Below are 11,821 nucleotides of genomic sequence, written 5' to 3' on the forward strand. Positions count from 1 at the left end.
GACTGCACTATTTCTGGAAGGATACAGGATGATGAAATGAAACGTCACAGTAAAATTTAGTTAAATTTTGAGTACTATGTATAAGACAAAGTAATAATAGCTATAGCCAAATAAATGATTAAGAATGATAATAAAGCATTTATATATATACTAGATTGATAATATGAAATTTTATACAAACTGTAAGTGAGGATGATGGAGATGATGTTGAAAAACCTTTTTATAAAAGATAAATAATTCTCTATAGAATAGAATATAAAGATGTAATATCATCTGATGATTTCAGGATGATGTAATGAAATGCCATAATATAAATTTACTTCAAATTTAATGTTTCACATAAAAAGGATGTAATAATAGCTATGCTTAATGGCTGTTTAACAATTATAACAATTTGTATACATGTATATTAGATTGATGATACTAATAATGGAAAAAACATGGAATTGAAAATTATTAGAGAATGTTATCAATGCTAAAATAATAGAATGATTTAGAATAGGATATAAAAAATTCTTTATTATTGGATATATTGAAGAGAGTTTGAGAAGATGATATAATAAATCATTATAATATAAATGGATACATATTTAGAATACCTTGTTTAAAATGGAGAAACAATAGTGATAATCAAACAAATGAAGTATAATAAAAATGTATACAAAGATATTTGATTGACAATATGTGAATTTTGATAAAGCTCAAATGATGACTATGGAAAGGACGCAGAAAGACCTTGTAACCAATCGACACACTGTATGCAGTTGAAGAGGTTTTTATGTTATATGTTTTGTATGTTTGTGTTTGTTTGAAAATAAAAATTTTATTTAAAAAAAAGATTACTGGAAAGCTGCTTATGCTTTGAAAAAACTGGTAAGAATAGAGCTAATAAACTAGCTATGGAAAAGATATTCAGATCACTCTGGAGAGAGTTGCATGTTCTTTGAATAAACCATGTGGCAGTTTGGGAGGTGGAATCTTCCTCCTACCTGAATTGGAAGTAGAACTGTTGTTTCTGCTTCATCATAAAAAGGAGACCTTTCCATTGGTACAGGTGCAATTGTTTCATTTTCTGAGAGAAATAAAGGCAGAGGAAACAAAACATGTTTTAAAAGAGCTGGAGAAAAAACATGTCCAAAGGCCAACAAATACACAGTATTAGTGTAAAAGAAATGTATGAATAAAAAGGGTTCAGATATTAGATACTCCTGAGGACTCCAATAAATCAAAAGGAACCTTCTTTTACCTGACCGTATCTTCTGAGATGAGTCTTCCTGAGAGATCCCTCCTAAGACCGGATCTTGAAGGAGATGTGACACATTCTCTGGTGCTTTAGGTTGGGTGGCCACCTCCATGAAAGGCTCATGAACCTGAAATAGCAGTCAAAAGAAAAGAGACCATTACTGGCCCTTGCCCAAACTCTATAACCCCACTGGAAAAAGAAACATACCTGTACTTGGAAACTATCAGGCAAGCTAGGATAGAATCACCTATCTAATGAAGACATGATTTTATTAAAATTGTTCTGATTATATTAGAATGGAAATATGTAAGAATTCATTCATGTTCATCTCACCTGTTGCTTTCTCTGTAATGTCTGCTCCACATCACTCTGGAGCAAGTCTTCAATCAGGGTCATTGCCTGGGAGATGGTCTCTGCTCTACACTTCCAGACCCAACCCTCCATCTCTGGGGGCAAGATACCCAGGGACTGTTGCAGGGCCACCAAGTCCAGCCTCTGAGCTTTCATGCTGTCCTCTTCTCTCAGCCATTGACCATAAAAATGGTGGAGTCGGCTGCACTGTTCCCTCTAAGGTGCGCGCGTGCGCGGCCGCGCACGTTGCAAGAAAATCCCGCGCAGCAGTTTTTATCTGCCGCGCAGAGATTTCTTAAGGAAACGTGTGGAAGTCCTTTGCAGGCGGCTGCAACTGAATCCGGCAGTGCTGTTGCCTGTTGGAGGAGGAGAAGGCGAACCAGCCTGCCACCACCGCCCACCGCCAGCCCCGCTGCTCTTCCCGCCCCCTTCTCAGCCCCACAGTCCAGCGGTCGCAGCAGAAACTGCTCCGGGTTTCCGCTACCGCTCCCCGCATTTTCTGGACAGGGTCTCGCAGGAAGGAATCCCCTCTCCAAGGGATCCCCGTCCAGAAAATGCGGGGAGCGGCAGCGGAGACCCGGGGCTGCTTCTGCTGCGACCACTGGACTGTGGGGCTGGGAAGGGGGCGGGAAGAGCGGCGGGGCTGGCGGTGGCCGGCGGTGGCAGGCTGGTTCGCCTCCTCCTCCTCCAACAGCACTGCTGGATTTCCGCCCAACGCTGCGGGGGCGCCAGCGGGAGCTTCGGCGGCTTCACCTCAGCCGCAGCGCTGGGCAGCAAATGTGTTGGTGCTGTTGGAGGAGGAGGAGGAGGCAGCAATAGCACCTGAGGACAGGACAAGAAGCAATGGAAACTTGTCAGGAGACTCAAGAAGGAAATAAGGAGAAATCTGACAGTAAGAACAATTAAAATCAATGGAATCTTAATTCATTTGCTACAGGTTTTCAAAAGACTGGACGGCCATTTGTCTCAGATGATATAAAGACTCCTGCCTTGGACAAGGGGCTGGACTAGAAGACCTCCAGTATCCCTTCTGATTCTATGATTTTAAAAACCACAAGCTTTTTACAGCTCGCTTGCAATTTTACCAAATTTAATTCAACCATTTCCTTTTGTTATTAAATGGGTATTGCTAGTTCAATGCATATGCACTCCACTTTTAAGATGCTGAAAAAATCCCCATGACCTGCAACAAAATTCATTATTCTACTCTTATCTTGCCCTAACTTCTGATAGGTTCCTGAAATATAGATCTATAAAATTTAGTGAAAATATCTATTTTAATACAGACTCGTAAAACAGATTGGGACAAATGACATTAGTGCTCTGGGATAATAGCAGGTTTACTCTATTTGGATTTTCAGATAAAAGGTATCTTTTGTGCTAAGTTCTAACAATGTAGTTCTCTAATGTAACTATGAAACAGTCCAAATATATAATTCCCCTCAGGGAGGAATTCTGGGAGTTGAAGTCCACAAGTCTTAAAGCTGTCACGTTTGAAGACCCCTGGAGTTTTTTCCCCTAAAGGGTTAGGGGTGCAAGGGTCTTGTAACAACAGCTTTAAGACTTGCGTGCTTCAAATGCCAGACTGTCTGAGCCAACATTTTGGTTGCTAAGCAGGAGCATTGTTAAGTGATACTGATATTATATAACACTTTTAATTAAGCGGGTACCTTGAATAAACATAACTTTGAGTTTCAAATAATACTGATTTTGTTGTTGTCTTAGGTGACATATGTGAAAAAATTCAGGTGCTCAGGCATGAAAATGTGCCGCTCAAACACTATACTTTTCCGCTCACACTGAAAAAAAATTAGAGGGAACATTGGTCGGCTGCATACTTCTTGGAGTCCCTCAACATCCTGATAACAGAGCTCCCTGAAAGGGCAACAATGGACAAAGCAATGGGTGGCTGCTTCTTTCAGAATGTTCTGCCTGGTTCTTGCTGATTGTCCAAATAAATCCAAAGGCTCTTCTAAATCTACAAAGCCATTTTCATTTATGGGAGCAGAATGGGAAGGAGAGCCCCCTTCAGATCTCTTCAAGGATGAGTAATTTCTCCCCTCCATGACTGGATTCTATAGGAAGTATCTTCAGTTTCCAGGCTAAAAATGAAAATGAGCAGAAACCTATAATCTAAACACTGACAAGAACTTTCTTTCATTATTAAATATGTTTGCAATCTACATTCCTAAATCCACAAGAGTTGACTCTGGGTGGTTTGCAAAGAGAAGCACCGAAGTATAAAACACATCAAAATTTTGAAGACACAATTTTTTAAAAAAAGTTTTTGCACTCTGCAGACCTCCCAAAAACGGGCCTTTTTTTTTTTGCATGCATGCATAGCCTTTAGGAGGCTTGTAGAGTGCTGCTGGGGGGCAAAAAGGAGCAAAAGATGGTCTGTTTTTGGGGAAATGGGCCCGTTTTTTGTCAAAAAAAAAAGGGCATGCATAGCCTTTAGGAAGTTTATAGAGTGTTCCTGGGGGCTGGGGCATAAACGAGCAAATAGCAGCCCATTTTTTTGCTCTTTTTTGCCCTTCCCAGCCCCCAGGAGCACCCTGGAAGCATCCTAAAGGCTATGCACAGCCATTTTTGGCAAAGGAGGCAGGGTTTCAGGAGGCCAAAAATGCTGTATTCTGGCTATAAGATGCACCCAGATTTTCACCCTTTTTTTGAGGGAAAAAGGTGCATCTTATACTTCGAAAAATATGGTAATAACAAAAACAGCATATCACAATATTAACGAAAGACAGTTGCAAAGGGATAGCAAAATTCTTATTCATTAGACACAATATATGTCACTTGCACCACAGGTACATATAGGAATAGAATAGAATAACAGTTGGAAGGGACCTTAGAGGTCTTCTAGCCCAACCCTGTTTAGGCGGGAAAACTATACCAATTCAGATAAATGGTTGACCAATCGCCTAAAAACCTTCCAGTGTTGGAAGAAATGTCCTTCTGGGTTCAGTTCCAAGTGGGGAGAAAGACACTGGAAACATGGTGGCTGTTTGAAAGAAGGTTTTAATGGTGGACAGGATCACATGCTTCAAGATCTTGAAGAAAAGAGCGAGGAGATGCTGAGATCCCTGGGTTTTATGCTCTCTGGGCTTTTGAATTTGAGCTTGTATTCTGACTGGTTGTCAGACTCCAATGGGCCATGCAGGGGCAACTCTCTAGGCTGTCTTTTGTGCCCCAAGCTTGATTGAGCCTTGCTGGCTGATGTAATCTTCCCAGGTGCCATGTGGTGAGTTTCTGTTGCTAGATGGGTCCTATTATGGCTCTGCCTGAAGGAGGTAGATCTTTGTTATGTAGAATAGACTGACCCAGGCCTTAATGGCCCATTGACAAAGGTCGGGTGGGGGGCTATTAAGATTGAGTCTGTTTCCTGCCTACAAACATTTCTCCATTTCTCATCCTAGGAAATTCAATATTCTGCCTTTTTAATATTACCTAGGATATTTCATTCTTCTAGGAGAAGGGTGGGTGCTAACTTCCTACACAATGTTGGAGCATTCGGGAGGCAAGACTGGTTAAATGTTCTGTCAGGAAATTTCTCCTTCGTTCTGGATAACTTATCTCCTTGATTAGTTTCCATCCATTGCTTCTTGTCCTGCCTTCAGGTGCTTTGGAGAATAGCTTGACTTCCTGGCAGCCGCTGAGATATTGGGATATCAGAAAGCATATGCAAGTCTCTCTTGAAAGTTTAGAACCCTTGGGTTTTGGGATTTTCTTTTCCTTTTCCTCTTACAAATAGGTGCCAAATAGCTATCAGGGGAACATTGACCAGGGATGTAGATCAGCTTGGACCTTCTGCAGAAGGCAATATTTTCTTGCCTCCAGTCCAGGAAACCCTGATCATCTGACATGCAAATGCTTCAGATGCAATACCCAGACACCCAGCCTTGACCTTACCTGGTTCCCCGGAGCTAATTTTGTGCAAAATTCAATTTTCACTCAGAAAGGGCTCGCCTTGCAGAAATAGACACCCTCCGCACTGTGTAAAAGTGAAGCAGATGAGTGGAAGTGCCGCAGCTGGAATCTTGGGAGGGTTTAAGTTAGCCTAGTCATAGTGGATCAAAGAAGCTCTCTCGGGATCTAGGTCCAGGAAGGAGGTGCTTCCCAAGCCAGGCTGCTGTGTGGATGGATGGACGGATGGAAGAAAGAAAGGAAGGAAGGAATTTATTGATTTCTCGCCCAGACTTAGTGCAAGAAGAAAAGCGCGCAAGGGAGTATTTGTGAAAGGATGTTCCGCGTTCGTTTCCAAGGTTCGATCCGGCGTTTGGAGAGAATGCCGGTGCTGGAAAGCGGCGTGAGAAACGTGACTTCCTGCTCTCTCCTGCAAACACCGGGCAAGATCCTTTCGGGAGCAAAAGCTATTCTCTGCGAAATCCAGGTTTTTTTTTGTCTGTATGTGTGTGTGTATAGAGTGCGCCCCCTACGGGATGCTGAGGGTGACACTGGACGAGAAATGAGGTGGGAACCCAGGCCCCTGCTCAAGCTGGAGATCCTATACTATTTCAGACAAGTGATTGTCCAGTCTCTTCTTAAAAACCTCCAGTGATGAAGCACTCACAACGTCTGAAGGCCAGCTGTTCCATTGGTTAATTTTCCTCACTGTTAGGAAGTTTCTCCTCAATTCCAGGTTGCTTGTCTTCTTGATGGATGGCGTGGGTGGCTCTTCTCTCCATGTGAGACTCGATTGGAAAACCATCCCCAGTATACCATCATCCCCGGCCCTCCCTCTACTCCAAGGTCAAATCAGGTCTGGAAACCACATGGAAATCCTTAAAATCCTCACCCTTAAAACCCAAATGAAGGTGATGACTTACCTCTCTCCATTATTTTCATTTGTAATACTGAGTTGAAAATGAACAATTGAGCAGGAGATGAACTCCAAATCTTTGTTGGAATGATAGCTGAATTATTAGACAAACTATGGAAAAACAGATTTAGCTCCTTTTCAAAAGATTCTACTATCCTTACTGAGGATTAAAAATTTTATACATGCAATTTTTACACATTGCATTTTCCTCAAGAATATCACTTCTCTGAACCTTTTCTGCCCACACAGCACTGACCCATAAACCATGGTTTAAAATATTCACCAACTCATGACCACAATGAATTTTTCATTGCTAAGCAAGACACTTGTGAATTCTGTCCTACTTTATGACCTTCCTTGCCACAGTTGTTAAATGAATCACTGCAGTTATTAGTAATATAATAAGTGAATCTGGCTTCCCCATTGATTTTGCTTGTCAGGTCGCAAAAAGTGATCACATGACCACAGGGATGCTACAATGGTTGTGTGGAAAATGGTCATAAGCCACTTTTTTCAGTGCCATTGTAACTTTGAAGTCACTAAATGAATTATTGTAAATTGAGGACTACCTGTAAATCTTGATTCTCCTGACAATATTAAACCACAATGGGATCATTTAATACAAAGAATGCATTAAATAATGCCTTACTAGTAAATCATGGTTAAGGGAACTCTGGGCCCAGGGAGAAATTCTGAAGAATATTTACCAAAATAAAGATTTAGAGTTTAAGTTAGAATAACAGAGTGGAAGGCACCTTGGAAGTCTTCTAGTCCAACCTCCTGTTAGGCAGGAAATCCAATACTATTTCAGACAAATGGTTGTCCAATTTCTCCTTTAAAATCTCCAGTGTTGGAGCACCCACAACTTCTGGAGGCAAGTCATTCCACTGATGAATTGTCCTATCAGATAACATCTCCTTATTTCTAATGAGGTTCTTTCCTTGATGTTTCCATCCATTACTACTTCTTCTGCCCACAGGTTGACCCTTTTTTATGGAGATGGTTGTCCAGAGGGCAGTTGAGGGCAGTTGTGGATGTTGGCCAAGAGCCAGTCTGTGGTTTCATCTTAAGGGAACCCCTGAAGTCCCATGACTCTCTGAAACTCCCCACTTCAACTGCTATTTGTGACATTTGGAATATTCAGGAAGGGGAATGTTTGAAGGGATGGAGCTAACAGTTCCTTTCTGCTTGTGGAGAACATCTAACGTACAAAAAAAGGAATACTGTACATCTAGTAAAACACTCCAGTAATCCTGTGTGACTCTCCCCAAGAGAACTTTTCAGCTTTTGTACTGAAGATATTAAGAAACACTTTTGTTGAGCAACAGCCTCTGATCTGAGAGGATAAAAGATGGGTTTCTCTGGCATCCGGTGTGTGGCTGTGTGAAGTTATGGAAGAGCAATATGGAGGTCCTGCGTGGGGGGGGGGGGGGAATACTGAAGTAAATCATGTTGCTAAATGAAAAAGTTACCAAATAACCAACTTTTATCACAACAAAATTGCCTCAGGAAACAGAAAAGTGAAGAAACTGAGATGGCAATTTCCTCTCAGTGAGCAAAGTCAAATTCATTTAATGAGAGAAAACAGCTACGTAAATATAGGAGCAGTTTAATAAAGGAATTTGAGGAGAAACATCCATAGGAGGTGTTAAATACAGAATTAAAAATGATCTTCATAAAGTATGAAATTAAGACAAGATTAAACCTAAAGAACTTGCAAGATGGGATCAGTGTAAATTTTCAATGGAAGACCAAAGAAGCCCATATTGAATGAAGACCAAAGATTGATGACAATCATAGCATTTTCTTACAAATGCTATGAAGCACATTGCTGTAGGAACGACTTTATTTGTTCGGTTCTGGATCTCCTTCATTGGACCCTAACATTAGGGTAAGTAAGAGCCGAGGTGGCGCAGTGGTTAGAGTGCTGTACTGCAGCCACTTCAGCTGACTGTTATCTGCAGTTCGGCTGTTCAAATCTCACCGGCTCAGGGTTGACTCAGCCTTCCATCCTTCCGAGGTGGGTAAAATGAGGACCCGGATTGTTGTTGGGGGCAATATGCTGACTCTGTAAACTGCTTAGAGAGGGCTGAAAGCCCTATGAAGTGGTATATAAGTCTAACTGCTATTGCTATTTTGTGAGGCTTTTTTTCACGTCACTATTCAGAGATTTTATATACCTCAATCAGGTCCCCCAGCCTGCTGCCTTTTAAAAATTATTCCTTAACATTCTCAAACATTTTATCCATTTTTATAAAGAGGGGTTCAAGACTCATCACTCCTACGCTTTTGACTAGGCTCTTGTAATTTAGGATTTAGGATTTAACTTTATTTATATGCCGCCCTTTTCCCTGAGGGGACTCAGGGCGGCTCACAATCCAGGGGGAGGGAAAAACAAAACAAGATACACACATAAAGACAATACATCATTAAAAAGCGCAACAGTCATACTATTCGGGTGGGGTTGAAGTCTTTAGCCCCAGGCCTGTCGGGACAGCCAGGTTTTTAAGGCTATGCGGAAGGTCTGGAGGGTGGTGAGGGTACGAATCTCCACGGGGAGTTCGTTCCATAGGGTCGGAGCAGCCACCGAGAAGGCTCTCCTCCGGGTAGTTGCCAGTCAACATTGACCAGCTGATGGGATTCGGAGGAGGCCTAATCTATGGGATCTTATTGGCCTAGTGGAGGTAATTGGCAGTAGGCAGTCTCTCAAGTACCCAGATCCAATACCGTAATAATTTCCTCAATCTCAAAAATATCTGTCCTTTCCTCACCTATAGTAACTCTTCCTCTTCCCTTCTTTTCAGTATATCCTTCACTCTTTGCATTCCATGTAGGAGTTTCATCCCACCATGTATTAGATTATATTCACCGCCATGCTTTGAAATGTCATGTTCTTCATATTCACTGCATACTTTGTGCATTTGTAGAGACCCTGAAATTGATAATTTTATCCCCATATTTGCATGAGATATCCCTCTATCTGTCATACCCTTACTTGCCCCACTATTTGACACCATTGGCAACAGGAAGGGCATCCAGCCATTAAACTAGCTCCATTCAGTTGCCCTGATTCCACCCTGCAAGAGATTATGGGGTCGTTAAATGATATTTTGGGATAGGCGAGGTTGCCCTCTCTCCCCCATTCATTGAAAACAGGTCTTCAGGTCTTCTCTTCAGGTGAGGCTTTCAAAGCACTTTTCAAATATGCCCCCCAATTCTTGGGAGATGTAGCATATCATTACCAATAAACAAAAATACTTGTAGGGTTGAAATGAGGGGTCCTTGGTGCTCTCTGAACCGGGTTGTATTCTTGCAAATGGTTCATTACCCAAACAAGCTACTAGTTACAGACTAGTGAACTTGTCTGCAAGAAAACAATCAAACTCAAGAGAGCACCAAGATAGCATATTATTGCCTGCATCTCACAATTGAAGAATCCAAACTATATTGTACATGTATCAACTTGGTTACCACCTCAATCACATAAGTAACAGTAAGTGTGGTCGATAACTTCCTAGTACTGGTATGTAGTCTGCTTTTTGTATGCAGTATTATTTCTCTTTCTGATCCATATCCTTCAAGCTAAGGTAATAGTTTTACCTGAAGCTCTTTCCAATCTGTATATATGTAGGGTTTCTTAATAATGCAGATTCCTTATGGCAAGCTGATCAGTTTAGCTCTTTTTATATTCTTACATGAGTCCCTCCTATGGGAATTCTTTATGAGACGTAAGAGTACTGGAGAAAGTACTTATTGAAATCCCTAGCATTTTATTATGAAATCTTTATTATTAAAATTAGGGAGGCCCTCAATCTTTTACTTTACAAATTCAGAGTGCACAATATCATTAATACCCAAAGAAAATGATTGGTGGGACTTGTCCTTTCACAAAATGGATGACAATGCAGATATGGCCAAATTCAAAGAAAAAAAATTAATCATGAAGCAGGGTGATTATATCAATTCAAGGGAACATTTTCTGGCTCATCACAATATTTACCATCAACATCTAGCTGAAATGACATTTTTCTGGAAAACAAGAATACATCAGATTGTGCTATATCCATATTTTTTTAAAAATTGATCATTTTCCTGGGAAAATGTAGAAACCACATTCTTGGAAATAAAGATAATTCTATACTCCAGATCTTATTTTTTCAGAAGCGGATTGCAATGTTCCCTCTAATTTTTTTTCAGTTGTGTGGAAAAGTAAAGTGTTTGAGCGGCACACTTTCATGCCTGAGCACCTGAATTTTTTTCACAGAGCAATTGATTTATAGGAACCGAATTGGAATGGAGAAAAATGGTTTTGTGCGTGCATGCATGTTTTAGTGAGCGAGGGATCCAGTAAGGGAACTGCGCCTATTTAGAAAAGAAGGTAAATTATTGCAAACATGATCAGTCAAAGATAAGTATGGGGACAGGTTGGGCGGTAGAGAGAAAGTGATAAAAGAGTGGGAAAGAAGGAGAGAGACAAAGAGAAAGATGGTGAGAGAGATAGAAAGAGACGAGGAGAGAGAAGGGAGGAGAAAGTGACCGAAGAATGGAAAAGAAGGAGAGACAAAGGGAAAGAGGATGAGAGAGACAGAGAGAGAAGAGAGGAAGAGGAAAGTAAGAGAGAACATCTCATTTCAACCCTGAGGTGCAAATATTATCTTTGATTGGTAATTTTATTTGTCCATTTACTATCCAATACTCTCATTTCTCCTTAAATTCATCAAGAATTCCCTTTTTATTGAATTTATCACAATACCTTGAGAACAACTTTTTCAGCATAGCTTTACAGCTATTTAAAATATATAGTAATTTAGGTCAGGTTTTCAGAACATTAGTCTACTATTAATAAGTCACTAAGTGCAAAGAAACAGAATTCAGAAAGTTGGCTTCCCTTTTTGTAATTGCCTATTGCCTGCTTAATTTTCTACCTACATTTTTGATAACTGATATTCACTGTTGACTCAAGAAGCCCATCATAGAAAGAAACCCTCCCTATGAACTTTGTTGGGTTTCCATGGAATGAAGTTTGATCTTTTTCTCAACCATACAGTAGCATATTCTTTCTAAGGAGGATACAATCAAGATAGTCCATAATTGCCTATCAATCTAACAGTATGGCGATTGACAATCTCTTTATATTTCAACTCTAACTCTTAAAGGTTTGGTGAGGAGAAATCCAAAAATTCTTTTAAAGAGGAAAAAAAATGCTTGCACAATTGCACCCATGGAGACATGCATATATACACAACACACAGAGAAACAAACTTAACAAAGTGCTAAGTCTGCCCATCAACTAACTCTCTCTCTGGTGTGTATCCCTCCTTCCTTCAGCCCAACACTCTCACTGGCATCCCAGCCAGACGAGAGGGACTGCAGAGGGTCTCCTTGAGTCGAGAGCAGCGAGTCAT

General features: G+C 40.8%; 1 protein-coding gene across 1 annotated transcript; it reads right to left on the bottom strand.

Annotated features, from left to right (window-relative positions):
* Nucleotides 1-909: 909 nt before the first annotated feature.
* On the bottom strand, nt 910-1,779 carry LOC116502805 (zinc finger and SCAN domain-containing protein 21-like). Its single transcript, XM_032208736.1, has 3 exons — nt 1,577-1,779; nt 1,247-1,370; nt 910-1,072 (listed from the first exon to the last, which is right to left on the bottom strand). The coding sequence occupies exons 1-3, from the start codon at nt 1,748-1,750 to the stop codon at nt 918-920; spliced, it is 453 nt and encodes a 150-aa protein (XP_032064627.1). The 5' UTR covers nt 1,751-1,779; the 3' UTR covers nt 910-917.
* Between the last annotated feature and the right edge of the window lie 10,042 nt (nt 1,780-11,821).

This window comes from Thamnophis elegans, chromosome 2 (assembly GCF_009769535.1).
Source record: "Thamnophis elegans isolate rThaEle1 chromosome 2, rThaEle1.pri, whole genome shotgun sequence".
In the NCBI taxonomy this organism is placed as follows: Eukaryota; Metazoa; Chordata; class Lepidosauria; order Squamata; family Colubridae; genus Thamnophis; species Thamnophis elegans.